This window comes from Lontra canadensis, unplaced genomic scaffold (genome assembly GCF_010015895.1).
Source record: "Lontra canadensis isolate GAN:19392208 unplaced genomic scaffold, GSC_riverotter_1.0 scaffold273, whole genome shotgun sequence".
Lineage (NCBI taxonomy): Eukaryota > Metazoa > Chordata > Mammalia > Carnivora > Mustelidae > Lontra > Lontra canadensis.
In genome coordinates this window covers 171,429-184,949 of record NW_022631267.1, presented here as the reverse complement: position 1 = coordinate 184,949, position 13,521 = coordinate 171,429, and the positions used below count along the sequence as shown (strand labels likewise).

General features: G+C 40.1%; 1 protein-coding gene across 1 annotated transcript in view; it reads left to right on the top strand.

The window, feature by feature from the left end:
* Window positions 1-13,521, top strand: part of LOC116862607 (probable cation-transporting ATPase 13A5) — a gene marked incomplete at its 5' end in the record, with an annotated part of 82,806 nt that overhangs the window by 52,092 nt on the left and 17,193 nt on the right. The window contains 4 exons of the mRNA XM_032849965.1: window positions 2,222-2,264; window positions 4,207-4,316; window positions 7,687-7,783; window positions 10,441-10,513. Coding sequence (XP_032705856.1) covers window positions 2,222-2,264; window positions 4,207-4,316; window positions 7,687-7,783; window positions 10,441-10,513 — 323 coding nt within the window. The remainder of the gene's footprint in view (window positions 1-2,221; window positions 2,265-4,206; window positions 4,317-7,686; window positions 7,784-10,440; window positions 10,514-13,521) is intronic.

The following is a 13,521-nucleotide window of genomic DNA, read 5'->3' as shown; positions in this document are numbered from 1 at the left end:
GCTTGGGGCCTCTCACAAGGCTGCCATCAAAGGTCTGCCAGGACAGCAGCTCCCTCAGCACTGGAGTTGGAGGGGACTGCCACCAGTCTCCCTTGCATGTTGTTGGCAGGATTTAGTTCCTTGTGTGTGGTTGGGCTAAGAGTCCTAGTTTTCCATTGGCTGTTGGACAGAAGCCACCCACAGTTCCTTGCTACACAGGTCATTTCATAAGGCAGTTCACAGTGTGGTGGCTAGCTTCCACAAGAGTGAGCAAGAGAGAAAGAGAGAGAGATCACCATTTTTAATAAGCTCATCTTACAAGTGATATCCCATCACTTTTGCTGTATTCTCTTCATGAGAAACGAGTCAGTAGGTCCAGCCCACACTGAAGGTGGGACTTAAACAACATTATGAATACCAAGAGGTGGCAACCGCAGAGAGACATTTTGGAAGCTGCCTACCCCTGACAGCGTTCCTCTACAGCATAACGTAGAGGAAGATTCTCAGCTTGAATGTGGAGAATAGAAAAAATAGGGGCTTGTATAGTTTAAAACAGGAAAAATGGGGAAGTGTGGGAGTCGTCACCTGGAATTATTTAAGGTTGGTTCATTAGAGGATAGGTGAATAATTTCAGGTCTTCTAGGAAAGAGGTGGAGTGATATTTTCACTGTATCCGGCCCTGGCAGGGGTTTAGGTATAGAGGCAAAAAAAAAAAAAAGAAAGTCCTTTCTTAAGTATTTTAAAAACATAGATGACCGAGTCACATCAGAACAAAATAGTTCTTGAGACCAGACCTACCTATAACTTTCTGGGAATGTTAAAATTTCTGGGCTACAGACTTCAGGAAAGTAAAAAGGAAAAGAGAATAGCGAAACTTCACATAATTGCCAAGAAGTAGTAGGTAAAATCAGGAGACTGACTTTCACTATTATTTCTTGTTGTCAAAACATTCTTAGGGAAGTTTTAAGAAACTGCCTATCAACTCCTATAATGACTCGAAGCTGGGCTAGTAACCAGTGTCTAAAATGGTCATTATATGATAGTGGCTGAAGAAAGTGATTTTACCTTTCTCAAATGCCTAAGATATTTTACCAATTTATATGCTTACTTTTGAAAAGCTATATTTCCTTTAAAATCGATTCAGGAAGATAGATGCTGCCTCAGAATAAGCCCTCTTCTTCATTTCCCCATCTTACTCCTCCTGTCTTTACAACTGGCAATGCACATAAAGTTGTCCAAGTTCTTGTCTGCATTCAGGGAACACTAGAAGATGTAAGATTCTTTGTGTGATGTAAAGACTAATCATGGGCTTCAAGCCTGAAGAATGGAAACCACTTCAGCAAATGTGTGTGGTCATGACACTCATGTGAGCACATGAAATGTTCATGGGGGATCTTCATGTCTCCCAGCCAAATACTAGGTCGAACCTCATGAGTTTGTTTCCATTTGACCATTTCGACTTATAAAAATGAATATTTCTTATGTTCCAACTAATAATAAGGAAATTTCTGAGAACTTCATTTTTTGCCTGTATTAATTTTGTTATTTTGTGTGTTTCTGGCAAATTGTCTCTGAACCTTTAATAGATTGCCATTAATCAATACCCATAACATATTATTTAACCTATAAGAGAAGACAGAGTATGTCTTGCATCAGAAATTCCTTTTCTTTGGCAACAGCTTTATATTTACCTTCTATTTATATCATTGTGTTTGCACATCAACTGGTATAACATGTTATCTCATATCACTCCAGGTTGCACCAAGATTATGTGTCTATGTCTCTGGTTTTATCTGTTCAACCATTTCCAAAGTGTTTCTCCTCCTCGTGTCTAAACTCTGAGGTTTCCATGCTGTCAGCCACCAAAACACAGATGGATTATGCTCTATCTGTGTGTTAGGTGTGGAAAGTGCTATGATTATGGTTGCACGCTCTAAGGCTTAGCCCTAGTTGATACAATCACCCAGGACTTCTTACAAAATGTATATTCATCTTGGTGGATGTCTTTGGCAGAATCGCTCGCTATACTTTCTGTGTGATTGAAACAATTTAGATAACACAATGGACTTATTTGTCTAGGAATACTTCTCTCCCAGTCATTTTCTGTCAGCCTGATTCCACATGTGTTCAAAACACACACACACACACACACACACACACGCACTGCATGCAAGTTGGTTGTGATGAAAATTATCCAAGTGAGACATAAAGGCATTGATTTTTCTCATGGTTTCCCTTGCAGTTACTATGTGGCCATGTGTGGAGATGGGGCTAATGACTGTGGGGTGAGTAGAAATGACTTCAACCAATGCAGGTGGTTCCCTCCTGTCCCTCTCGAGGACCCCACAGTTCCCCAGGGACTGTCTCTTCACCCTTCTGTCAGCAATCACTTCATCAGTCTGCTGTTTACATTCCCCACACCCGAGTGTGAGCTGGACACTGAAAGCCGTAAAGTCAGATGAGCCATTTCTGTTTTCTGACAACTCCTAGAATAAGAAGGACAATGAAAGTCTACTTAGACTTCTGTGGTTCAGACCCAGAAGGGACTTTTCACGATGAGCTGGTTTAAATCGCTCAAGTTACCAATACAGAAGTGAATCTCAAGGAGGTGAATTCTTTATTCTCTTTCTTTTTCTTCTCTTTTGTTTCATTTATTTATTTATTTATTTATTTATTTATTTATTTATTTATTTTGTCTCAAGTCACACAACTTGGTAAAGGCTTAGTGAAGAAAACATTTGAAACAGATGGTTTAAAGTTTTGAATTATGTATAAACTGCATTTTTCCCCTGCTAAACTTCCCCAACGTTAATTTTTAAAAGTTGGCTTTAACCCCAAATTCTTACCATCAATGAAATCATAGACCAAACTATTTGGCTATTACAAACTATAGCAAGCCTAAAGTAATGATTCTCAGCAGATTGCATTCCATACACAATAGAAGGCAGCACATATTTTGGATTCTGAGTTTTGAAGATATGTTGAAACCATAGCCTACCTTGAAAATAAGAAAATATTTTTAGTACAAAATTTTCAGTACAAAACTGAAGAGTATTGCTTTGTATTTCTGAAGTCCGTTAGATACTTGAGATCTGAGTAGTTGTTTTACTTTCTTTTTACATATTTTCTTCAAAGTGCTATGGAAAAACTGCTCACACTTAAAGATCTCTTATACATTTTTCTACCTTACGCTTCATGAGAAGCCAGTTGTTAGTCTGCTTTTCAAAACCTAGAATGAGTACTCATTGCCATAGTTATGTAGAATTTAGTACAAAAGAAATAATAAGTGTTAAAAAGGACATAGTCTCTGTCTCCTTAAAATTCATTATCTAGTCAGGGTAAGAATCTTGCATAATATTAACCGAAGCATAAAGTAGATAGTCCTAAAATATGTAATAAAGAAACCAAATACTAAAGGAGAAAAGAGGAAGAAGCAAATATTCTAATATTTATTGAATAGGAATTTAGCATGTACTGGCCGTGGTAACAAGCATGCTACAGAACTACAGAAGTATGAAATCCCATTTTATGCTCATACAATTCTTGTAGGATTAGGAACTTGCTGGTCTGCTAATTAGCCATTGTCTGTTCTGTGCACTCTCTGGGCTGTTTCTCGTCTTGATGAGAATGAATTAGCCTTTATTTCAGTGAGGAAACACATGTCCTGGAGTGATCTGTGATGTATATGATCCCGTTCCTGTCTCCAGTAAAGATGCTTTCCGTCCCGTACTTCATCCCAGCAGTTAGCTGGTTGGCTAGATCAGGCTACCCAGGAAAAGATGAGGATTAGATAGTTTTCCTTTTGTTCATGAAGATAGCCTGCTGAGTGGTAAGAACTGTGACAGCCCCCACAAATGTCCACCCAAATGCTGTCATCTTTTTCATGGACTATTTGAATGAATGCTTCCATTTTCTTATCACATCTACATCCCTGCAACCAATGCGTGCGTGCGCACGCACACACACACACACACACACACACACACACGAACACACCCACCACTCTCCTACATTGAGGTCATTGTTTAGCTGGTCCCTCTTCAGTTGATGACTTTCTGGATCAGAAGAGGGAGGGTATTCCAGGTGGGGGAACAGCATAAGCACAAACCCAGGACTGGAAGGTTACAGTGTTATAAACTCGACAATGTGAAGAATAGCCTCGTGGAGTTGGAAGAGTTAGAACGTGGCCTGAGGAGTCCGGGGTGTAATGTGGACTTGTCATTCTAGGCTTTGAAAATGGCTCACGCAGGCATTTCGCTGTCAGAGCAGGAAGCATCTGTGGCCTCCCATTTCACCTCGAAAATTGCCAACATCAAGTGTGTGCCTCAGCTCATCAAGTAAGCCACTACTTCCCCTTCCACCCTCATGACTAATGGGCTCCTTGTCTGACTCTGGGCAGAATTCAACATAATTTAAAGCGATAAATGTCCCAACAGAGGTATGGGTAAAATGTTATCAGAGCACCAGTTAAGGGACCATTAGTGCTTGGGAATGCTGGTAACAGTCACCCAAAAAGTGACTTTTGCTGAGGCTTACAAGATGAAAGCCTATGCCATGAGGATAGTTGGAAGGTAGAGTTGATATTTAAAAAACAGTTGCATTTCTTACTTCTTCTCTCCCGTATTTTATATGTTGGTTGTATACTGGAACCTTCCTCCCTAGGATTGGGGTGGGTGAGGAAGCACAAAGGGAACACTGCATCAGATAACTTCCCCAAATAGTGTTACATCTCCAAGATACAAATCAGCGAAAATCCAAAATGATCACATGGAAGACTACATTTGAGGGAAGGTTAAGGAATAAAAACTTGATTTTCTCAGTAGCTCCCTCACCTCCACTCAACTCTCATTGCTGATTTTGTCTTTATTCATATTTGAAATGTAGTTAAAAATAAAATATTAAGTTTTATGTTTTGTTCACAAATCTTATTCACCTGTAACACGGTGGGGTAACTTCAGTCTATATTCACAGCCAGTGGTCTGAAAGCACCAAAACTTGAGATTTATTCAAAAAGGATGATCATGAAGTTCTCCAGCATGTCCCTTGGTGCATCTGTGCATCTGAATGGGCAACTACTAGAAGGAGTCATTCGCCTAAATATTCCAGTGCAATTTTTTCCACACCCGCGTCTGTTTACATAGCAGCCAGATAGCTTGACACATCTACCTGATCCCAGGCTGCGTGTACCTGTGTCCTTCCACACCCTGAAACATCAGCACCTCCCCTGCCTCCAGAACATCTCCTCTCCCTAACTCCTGTGTTCTCTGGTCCTTAGAGCCCTGAGAACCTCGGAGCATTTTGAACTCTTTCCCTTCTTCGTCCATAGCCAAGCAAGCATTGTGTTTTCCTGATCTTTCAGAGACTCTCTCCAAGCCCTTTCCTTACTCTCTCTACTGTCTTAACTTTGGTTTATATCATGGCAACTACAAAATGACAGTTCCCAGGACCCTTTCCCTAGATCATGCCTTCCATCATCAGTACAACTCATGGAGCTTTTTAAAATACTGTGCTTGGAAATGTGGTGGATGAAGGATGAGACCAGTCTTGCTCTGGAAGACTCACATCCTAGTAAAGGTACAGATAGATAGAAATCTAATCCTAGAACAGAGAATCTTCTGCCTGATAGGTGAGAAGGGTTCAACAAATTAGTTTTAATGAATTAATGCCCTAACAATATGGTCATTTTTCCAGTAGTTCAGGTTGATGACTTAAGCCAGAAAGGAAGATTTCAGCAGGGGAGTTGGAACTCAAAGGATGGATAGAACATGTGTAAACAGGAAGGAGGTGGGAGAATATTCCAGGTTGGGGAAGTGGAGAGCCATGTTTAGCAATAGGGCTTTGACTTGGGAGTGTAGAAGCCCAATAGCCCAGTTGGGCTAAGGAGCTTCTCAGGTGGGAGTTATGCAGGGTAAGCTGGAGTGCCAAGTGTGGAGAGAGTTTAAACTCTTGGACAGTTGCACAAAGTGCCTACTTGATCCATCCAAAGGCAGTAGCATTTGAACTTCAGATGCTCTGTCTCACACATGTGACCTAATGCATTTGTGAATGCAGTGTAGTATTTTAAGATCCAAGTCATGATGTAAAATTTCTCTAGTGGCAGATGGTTTAGTAAGACTTCAGGGTAGAAGCTTTTTGCTTTTATATTTCATAGATTCATAAAAATTAAGTATGGTTCAGTTCTGTTAGGCTCATTTTACCCTTGATATCCTTGATGCATGCTTATTCCTGGGAAAGCATCCCCCCCGCCAAGGGGCATTGAGGTACAGTTTTAGATGCATAGATCCATAGGTTCTCGTTTGTATCTTTTGAAACATGATTGACTTGTTGCTCTAGTTGAAGCCCTTCAGGACAAGCACTGTACCTTATTCCTTTTTGTATTATCATGCCCAGTACTAAGCTGGATACATCAGAACATTGGAGGAATGGCTGTGGAATGCATAAATGATGAGTTAGCTTCTTAAAATTCATCATCATTAGGAATAACGGTAATTTTGGAGGCCTGTGCCAACCTCCCTTATACTTTCCTCAAAATGGCTTTTTGCACTTGCCTTTGAATCTGGGTGCTTTCATTTTTTTCTGGAAAGGTACACTCAAAAGGATAAAAAGGATGAAACCACAATGTTTATGTGAGAAATCAGTCCAGACTTCACATGCTGGCCCCTCCTCAGCTTGTGGGTTGCTCCATTCTGCATTGAAAACAAAAGGCAGTGCCTTAAAACTGGTGGAAAACATCTGGCCAAGGCATCCTGGCCCATCTCTCCCAAACCTTCTCATCATGTCTAAGGCAAAGCAGTTACTAGTTTGGCTTTTAAGGTTTTCCTTCTCGGGTACCCCTTCTTTTGACAAAGTGTTCAAGCAGTGCAGATGTCCATGCCACGGAGGGAGGACGTGGGCTGCCTCCCATGTGAATTCACTTCTGTCATGACAAGAGCAGGCTACAGGAGGGGTTATTTGCCAGGTTTCCTCACTCCTCCATTGTGAGCTCCTGCCCCACACTGTCTTCTTTGCCTGTCATCACCCACCACTGAACCAAGCCTCAGTTAAGGGAACAAGAGCTCAAATAGCATTTTTAAAAGGGAAATACTTACTTTTTAACCTGCAGTTTCTACTGTTGTTTTTATGTCTTTTGAACTCCACACCAGCTCAGATTATTACCATGGGATCTTCCTGGAGCATTGAAACTAACAAAACCCCATTCATCTCACATATTGGAGTCATAGCCACGCTTCCTAATATGCGAGAACACCTGTCCTTTAGCGTGAGGTCTCTGTGGGACTCTAAAACGTACACAGTTCAGTTCTCAGAAGCAAGTAGTTAGGATGTAATGAGTCACAGTCGAGTCAAAGCTTGACATTTTGTACCTTATCATGATGTCTTCTGTTTATAATATCCGTGTTAATCTTTTTGATTCACTGAAAATAAAGACTGTGCCTGATTCATTTATATCCTCCACGACTCTAAGCAGAATGTTGGTACCTCATCAGCCCTAAATAAGAGTGCGTGCATGAGTCAGTGAGTGAGGTCATGATTGAAGCAGAGAATGAATGAGCAAATGAGTGCTTCAATAAATAATCGAGAGGATGAATCACTGATTAAGTGAATGTATATCAACAAGCTATTAAACTTGAACTCTGTTTGAAATATAAGAGATTGAGAAATGTATATCATGCATAACCAGTTATTTTTATTTTTATTTTTCTCAAACAGAGAAGGCCGAGCTGCTCTGGTTTCATCCTTCGGGGTATTTAAATACTTGACCATGTATGGCATAATCCAGTTTATTGGTACTTCATTGCTCTATTGGGTATGAACCTAAATAATTTCTTCCCAGTTTTAATTGCATTTACATCCTTGGTTTATTCTTTGGGGTGTGGCTCCTACATGGGATTTAATGTTTTATAAATAAATGACATTTCTCAAAATAGATGTCTGCAAACTTGGGAACTTGGCATAATTGCACATGACACATGGAGCTAGAAATAAGTAGCTAGGGATCAGTTTTCTAGGAGTGTTGTTTTTTCTAGATAACTGGAGATACTTGACCTCTTCAAGCATCTATTTCTTTACTTGGAATATGAAGAGAGCTTCAGAACAGCCTAAATATAACTCAGCAGGAAATGCATCAGTCTCCAACTATGGAATATTTTTGACAAAAGACTAAGAGGAGATAAAAAGAAAGAGATGTTTTTGAATTTGACCTTGAAGCACCAAGAATTAGAAAAACTCCCAGACCAGAAATTTACTGCTGAACCTGGTCAGAACGTACACACTTCGACATGTCATTAGCAAAGGATTAGTATTTAAAAATTTTTAAAAGATATTTATTTATTTATTTAACAGAGAGAGAGAGAGAGAGAGAGAGCAGCAGAGGAAGAGGGAGGAGAAGACTTTCCACTGAGCAGGGAGCCCGATGTGGGGCTCAATCCCAGGACCCCAGGATCATGACCTGAGTGGAAGGCAGATAGTTAACTGACTGAGCCACCCAGGTGTCCCTATTTTAAAATTTTTTTTTAAAGATTTTTGAAATTAAATGATAAAAATGAACATTTTAAAATTAACTAACTGTATGGAAGAAATATATAGAAGTCAAAAGTAATCTTCATTAATTCAGTCATAGCTTGCTTTACAGTGAGATGATCCAACAGCCTCAGGGAACATTTTGAGGAGGCAATTATTATACTGTTTTTCTGAGACATTTGAGAGATGAACGAGAGGACCACAGGCCTCTAACATCTGGTGGGCTGTTGTGTGCAAGAATCATACACAGAGGGCTAAGTGGCAACCAGGCAGATTAGAAACAGGAACTGGGCTAAGAGTCAGGAAAACTAGATTCAAGTTCTACCTCTATCACTAAGAACACCTTAGATTTTGCCCTTGGCCAAGCCTTTATGTGCCTCTGGGAAATCAGGTTGGCAGATTTCCAAAGTTCTCCATAGTTCTAGGGAAAGCAACTTCTAGAACAAAAACTAAGGCTGCCTTGGGAAATTTCTCCCTGTTGCATCTCACCTGCATTCTGAGGGGAAAAGAAAGGAAAAGATATGAGGAAGAAATGTAGGAAGACAGAGAGAGTTGGAGGGTGAGAACCTTGGGGAACAATTTATGGAGATGAGGAACAATTTATGTCTTCTCAAAAATATGAAAGACTTCTCCGTTCCAAGTCTTTATGCATAAAGTCATGTCCACATAGAGATAGGCCACTCTGTAGCCATTCACTCTGATGGTCTAGGCTTAAATAAAAGTGTCCCCCAAAGACCCTTTTTTTTTTTTTTAAGATTTTACTTATTGATTTGAGAGAGAGAGAGAAAGAGAGTAAGCACCAGTGGGGTGGAGAGCAGAAGGAGAAGTAGACTCCCTGCTGAGCAGGAAGCCTGATGGCGGGGCTCAATCCTGGGACTCTGGGATCATGACTGAGCCAAAGGCAAATGCTTAAACCAACTGAGCCACCGAGGTGTTCCCACCCCACCCCACAAAAAAACTTTAATCAGAAACTTCAGGGTCTTGGGTTCACACTCTAAAAACCCAGAAATACTTCTTATTCACATAAATATGGTCCCCAATGGTTCAAATCATAATTTAGTGTTCAGTCAGCAGCCATGAAGCAGAGAAACAGCTGGCTGCAACAGGTATTGCAAAGTAAGTTTCTGGTGGTAATGAGTTGACCTTTATATAAGACTCCATAAACCTAACTTCAGACAGGTTCTGTGTCTATATAAACCTAGGAAGTCAAGCATACCAGACTGAAGTCTGCAATGGGCTTACTTGGGGTAGGGGGTACTTGTTCAGTTTGTGAAAGTGAATGAACCCCAAGAGAATGATATTGTGAACTCAATCTATGGATAAAGATGGAGAGTAATACCTGTTGAATGATTCGTGGCTTGGATTTCAAAATTTTAAGTTTGATGTTCCCAGTGGGTATCTTATGTTGAGAATTCAACTGTCCAGGCTGAGACTGCAGCTGCCAGATTACTGTGGCCAATAAAGAGGGTGTTTCCCAACTGGCTGACTCTCATTGCTAATGGAATTAAGGTAAACACTGCAAAAATCATCATCCGGTTTCATTCTCTCCAATGAGATGCTAAAGGTTGTAGGTAAATTACTTCCTTTTTAAAGAGGAAAGAAAAATAACTGTTGCTTCCTGACTACTTTCAGAAAGAGTTTTGGCAGTGATAACAATGCTGCAATGGCAGAAGCAACTCTTCCATTTTCTTTTTGTTCAAGATTTAGTTATTTATTTATTTTTAGAGAGAGAGAGGGAGAGAGAGAAAGAGAGCCTGGGGAGGGAGGGACATAGGCAGTGGGAGAGAGAGAATCTCAAGCAGATTCTGCACTGAATGCAAAGCCAGAGGTGGGGCTCAATCCCATGAGCCTGAGATCGTGACTAGAGTCAAAGCCAGGAGTTGGATGCTCAACCGACTGAGCCACTCAGGCATCCCTTTATATTTACTTTTATTTCCTTTTCAGCAACTACAGCTCTTTGGGAATTACCAGTACCTCATGCAAGACATAGCCATTACTTTGATGGTCTGTTTAACAAGTAAGTGTTTTAGCAAAGTAAACAGAATTATCTTTATTTATCCATGACACTCCAGAAATGCTCACACAAATTGAAGCTTCTGAGAAAGATGCACCTTTATGTACTAAAACCACATCACCTGTGAGTTTTTTGAAAGAGGTGTTGGAGTAAGTTGAGTCTTGAAGTCCTCAGATTTGGCACTAAAACATCCTCATAGCAAATAGGTCTTAGCCTCATAAAATGATCAATGTATTCTGAGTTCTTCATGGGTGTGTGTCTTTTACATAGAAAAATGTACAAGAAATCTAGAAAGGGAAATCTTTAAAACCCAAAGGTTACTTTCTATTATTCAGCTATACTTCACATTGACATAAAACCAGATTTTTGCTAGGTCTTTGACATGTGAAAACAAATGCTAGCATTTAATTCTAGGAATTCTATCAAAAGCAAGGTGTGGCTCACAGTAGCTATTGCTCATTTCCTTCCTTTGAGATGACACTGATAAAGTATTTCCTATCAAAGAACTCAGGGCTTCACACTAACTCTTAATAAGCAAGAAAGGTGACTACCTCAACAGAGAGCAAAGAAAAAGAATGACATAGTCATCTCTTTTTCCTTGTTCAACAATGGAAGTGTTATGAAAACTAACAGATAAAACATCAGGCAATGCAGGATATTAATAACCTTGAGAATTTCATGTAACATCTTAAAACATGAAACTGATACAGAAATCGTTTATTATATCGACCCGATGACAGAAGTTACCAGCATTAGAGATGTAAGTAACATCAGTTTTAATTCTTCAGGCTGAAATATATATTCATAGTCCATTAACTTATTTTTCTGTGTGTTATTAATAGTCACATGACTGGAACATTTTGAATTGGTGATATTGCTTTTGCAGTGTTGGACATTTTTAAGTAATTTGTATGATTTATTTGTGAACATGGTCGATGATGCTAAGAAAAAAACCCAAAAATACACCAGGAAGTTCTAGGAGCTAAGCTAGAAGGCAGTAGCATGGTGGAGAAGGCCATGGCCATTTTCGATCACTCCCTGTCTCTGCGAACTTTGGCAAACTATTCATGAAATAATTTCCTGATAATGAGATGTCCTCCCAGCATTGAGAGGATCAGACAAAACAATGCGTGTGACGTGCACAGCAGTGTGCCACACACTGTAAGCCCTTGTCACAACATGAATGCTATCACCTTGCACCTTGTCTTTTATTCTTCTTTCGAAATGACTGGCTAACTCGGCAAACCCTTAAACAAAATTAGACTAAGTACAAGTAGATTGATTAGAAATCCAAAAATATGGATAGTGTGTTTGGGGTATTTTTTTAAAGATTTTATTTATTTAGTTACTTGTTTGAGAGAGAGAGAGATAGAAAAACAGAAAGAGAGAAAGAGACGGGGGGAGGGGCAGAGGAAGAGGAAGGTGAGAATCTCAAGCAGGCTCTGAGCTGAATGGAACCTGATGAGGGGCTCAGTCTCAGAACACTGAGGCGAAATCAAGAGTTGGATGTTTAACTGACTGAGACACCTACGCACCTTAGTGTTTGTTTTTTTATCCTCTGCCTTCAATCACTATTTTTTTTTTCCATCACTGCAAGCCCAGTCATCCCACACGCAGATCATTTCCTGGTCAGTATCAGGTATTAAAATGATCTCATCTTTAGACATTAGTCTAGACATTGTAAGCTAACATTTCATGTTTTCATCCATCCAGACTTTTTCTTCCTCTAGATCAAGCCTGACCTTGGAGCAAGCAATGGGAGAGAAGGCCATGGTCTCTACTTTGCTTGTGTTGCTTACTCTCCACTCTTGCTTCGGGGAGCAACAAGAGCAAATGACTTTTTACTTACATGGGGGTATTGTAGTCTGTCCTATCAAGTGCCCTCTAACATGGCAGACATCTAAAATTCATGTTCACAAGTAAATCATACAAATTGCTTAAAAATATTCAATATTGCTGAAGCAGTATCATTGATTTAAATTGGCATGGGACTCACTGGTGAGTTCTTGGGCTCTTCAGAAATTCCTGTGAATTACTCTGGACTAGACTACTCCCTGACATGGGTGGTGCTCTCACTCTCTGACTCCTCAGGATTCCTCTGAGCAGCTGCCTTCTAATGGTATGCACCATGAAGCCTTTTTCTATTGCTCGGCCTTCTACCCACACTGGGCAGAATCCTTCTAAGACAACTCTAGCCTGGTTCATTTCCATTGTTTCTACCTGACCTACCAGATAGTGGATGTAGCCTGCTCTCACTGTTGTCTTCTGTCTTTCCCTCTGGTATTGCAACCAGAATGAGCAAGCTAATCTCCACCTCCAAAAATACTTCAGGTCTCTCCTGGAGGGATTCTTATGACCTCCCCTCATTTTGGATTGGAATGATGCCAGGAAGAAAATCACAGTTCTCGCTACTCTTCACAATTCCCTTTAAAAAATCTCTTAATAATTTCTATAGTTTTATATATTCTGCACATAGGTAATTGCTTGGGGCTAGGGGTGTGCTCACAGTTGAGGCACCAGTATGGATCCCTCTGAGTGGGTACAATGGAAATAGGCCATCATCTCTCTTTTCATTCAGTTAGCATTTGCCATTCATGGTCAGCAAATATAAGGCTCAGCAAGGAAAGGCCCAAACAAAGGAAAAGCCCCATTTAATATCCTCTTAGATGTGTTCATCTCCTACTATATGTTAGGCACATAAGTGTCTGGGACATAAAAGGCCTGATCACTGAAGTTTACAGTTTAGTGGGGGATTCACATACATGAATAAGGAAATGCAAGTCAAAAGTAGTAAGTGCCAGAAAACAATGCATACTTTGGGAGCTCAGAGAAAGGAGAGATTATAAAATCTTGTGGAAACAAGACAGGCTATATATAGATAAGCAAGTATATAAATTAATTAATACATGACGGTGTTGTTTTTGTTTCATACTAATTTAAGCTTGAGGTCAAAAGCCCTAATGTGGGAACCTAAAAAGGCAGGCACCTTGGTGAGAGTGAGAGAGAAACAA